The sequence below is a fragment of the Echinops telfairi genome, unplaced genomic scaffold, assembly GCF_000313985.2.
Source record: "Echinops telfairi isolate 266 unplaced genomic scaffold, ASM31398v2 ScPeMD7_7420;HRSCAF=8458, whole genome shotgun sequence".
NCBI lineage: Eukaryota > Metazoa > Chordata > Mammalia > Afrosoricida > Tenrecidae > Echinops > Echinops telfairi.
Window position 1 is genome coordinate 36,125,002 of NW_022111320.1, and position 1,730 is coordinate 36,126,731.

Consider the following 1,730-nt stretch of genomic DNA (forward strand, 5'->3'; position numbering starts at 1 on the left):
AATGTCTTATAATAAATTCTACTTTGACAATGAAAAAAGAATAAATTAAAAGGCCTTTCCCACAAACTTTTAAACCTCCTCATATACGTAATCTTCTTGCCATCTAAGTATAAAAAAACAAACTTATTATTTAAATAAAATACCCATTTAAATGATTTTCTTTATCATTTTTCTGTAATACCTGAAAACTGAAATCTTTAACAATTACTATACCAGGTTGTTAACGCTATAATTATAGCATATTCTTGTGCTGTGAAAAGCACTTTTCCTTAAGTTACTGTGAGCCATATTTAAAGACAACATATCAGAAGTTCTAGTCCCAATCACATGAAGTTCTCAGCGATTAGCATATACCTTACTTTCCTAACATTCCCATCAAATGGATTTGAAAAACATCCTTGGAGACTTGAATTGGTACAATGCAATGCTGGTATCTAATTTCATGTTCTAAATTTTTGTTATGCAGAGACTGGCTGGGTGAATAATAAAGCATCCTCCAACTCTATTCTGTTCAGAAGACCCTCTAGTGCTGGGACAGCGAGGAAAAGGGAGGTCCTCAGTGGCATGGCCTGACTGCAACACTGGGCGTGGAGGTAGGAGCAACTGTGAGGACGGCACGGGACCAGACAAGGTTTCATTCTGCTGTGCACAGGGTTGCTATGGGTTGGAACCAACTCAATGCCGCCTAATAACACTTAATACCCAAAGACACTGCTAAGTAAAAGGTGAAAGAAGGGGGCGGGGGGGGGAAACAATAGAGTCACTGAAAGTATCTTCTTTGACACAACAGAATGAAACTAGAAATCAGTAACAGAAAGAAAAGTAGAAATTTCACAAACATGGAAAATGAAGCAACAAATGGATGAAATTAAAGAATTCCATAGCCCATTACTGTCGAGTTAATTCCAATTCTTTAAAGCTACCCACTTAACGTTATTTCTGTGACAGTAATACTAGGAAACTAAGACAGGATAAAACTTTAAGAATTATTCACAATGAACTCTCCAATGACACAAAAAGCAGAAGAAATAGAAACAACAAAAACCGGACTTGATCAAAATGGAAATTTCGCGTGCATCCAAGGGCTTGATCAAGAAAGTAGAACGGGAGAGCCAGTAGAATGGGGGCAATATTTAGTACCATATGTGTGATAATAGTTTAATAGCCAGGATCTTGTACAATGACGAAAGATCAAGAAATCCCTTCAACTCGACAAGTATGGCAACCCAATTAAAAAGTTAAGTTCATATGCCTTACAATTGAAAACATGAAGGGGAAAAAACGGATGCTCTTAAAGGTTGTAGGGAGGGTGGGGGGCATGTGGGAATCCACGAACTTCATGATTCACAATCCAGAAAAATGTTTACATGCAACAGAAAAACAGAACGGAATTTGATAAATCAACACTAAAACTTAAAGGTTAACACGATGTGGTACCTTTTAGCACTAGTTGACAATTTAGCCGCTGTTTTGCCAGATATTCTCCCCTCCTTTTTCTTGGGCTGCACTTGCTCTCTCTCGGGTTCCTGCTGAACACTTTCCCGCTGGTCTCCATCGGAGCTCCCCCCGCTCGTGCTGGGGCTGTCATCAACTCTCTGCGCGTCGGTGGACATTTTAGATCCTGAATTAAAGAAAAAAAAAATCAATTAGCCAATAGGTCTACAAAACAAAGATAAGGTTAGCCTCAAAATGCAGCAAGGAAATTGCAATATAAAATGGATAAACTTGTT

The 1,730-nt window shown here is 38.3% G+C and overlaps 1 protein-coding gene across 1 annotated transcript in view; it reads right to left on the reverse strand.

Moving 5' to 3' along the window:
• The window catches only part of UBE2E2 (ubiquitin conjugating enzyme E2 E2), a 343,460-nt gene that overhangs the window by 339,348 nt on the left and 2,382 nt on the right, over positions 1 to 1,730 (reverse strand). The window contains exon 2 of the mRNA XM_030887671.2: positions 1,438 to 1,621. Coding sequence (XP_030743531.2) covers positions 1,438 to 1,621 — 184 coding nt within the window. The remainder of the gene's footprint in view (positions 1 to 1,437; positions 1,622 to 1,730) is intronic.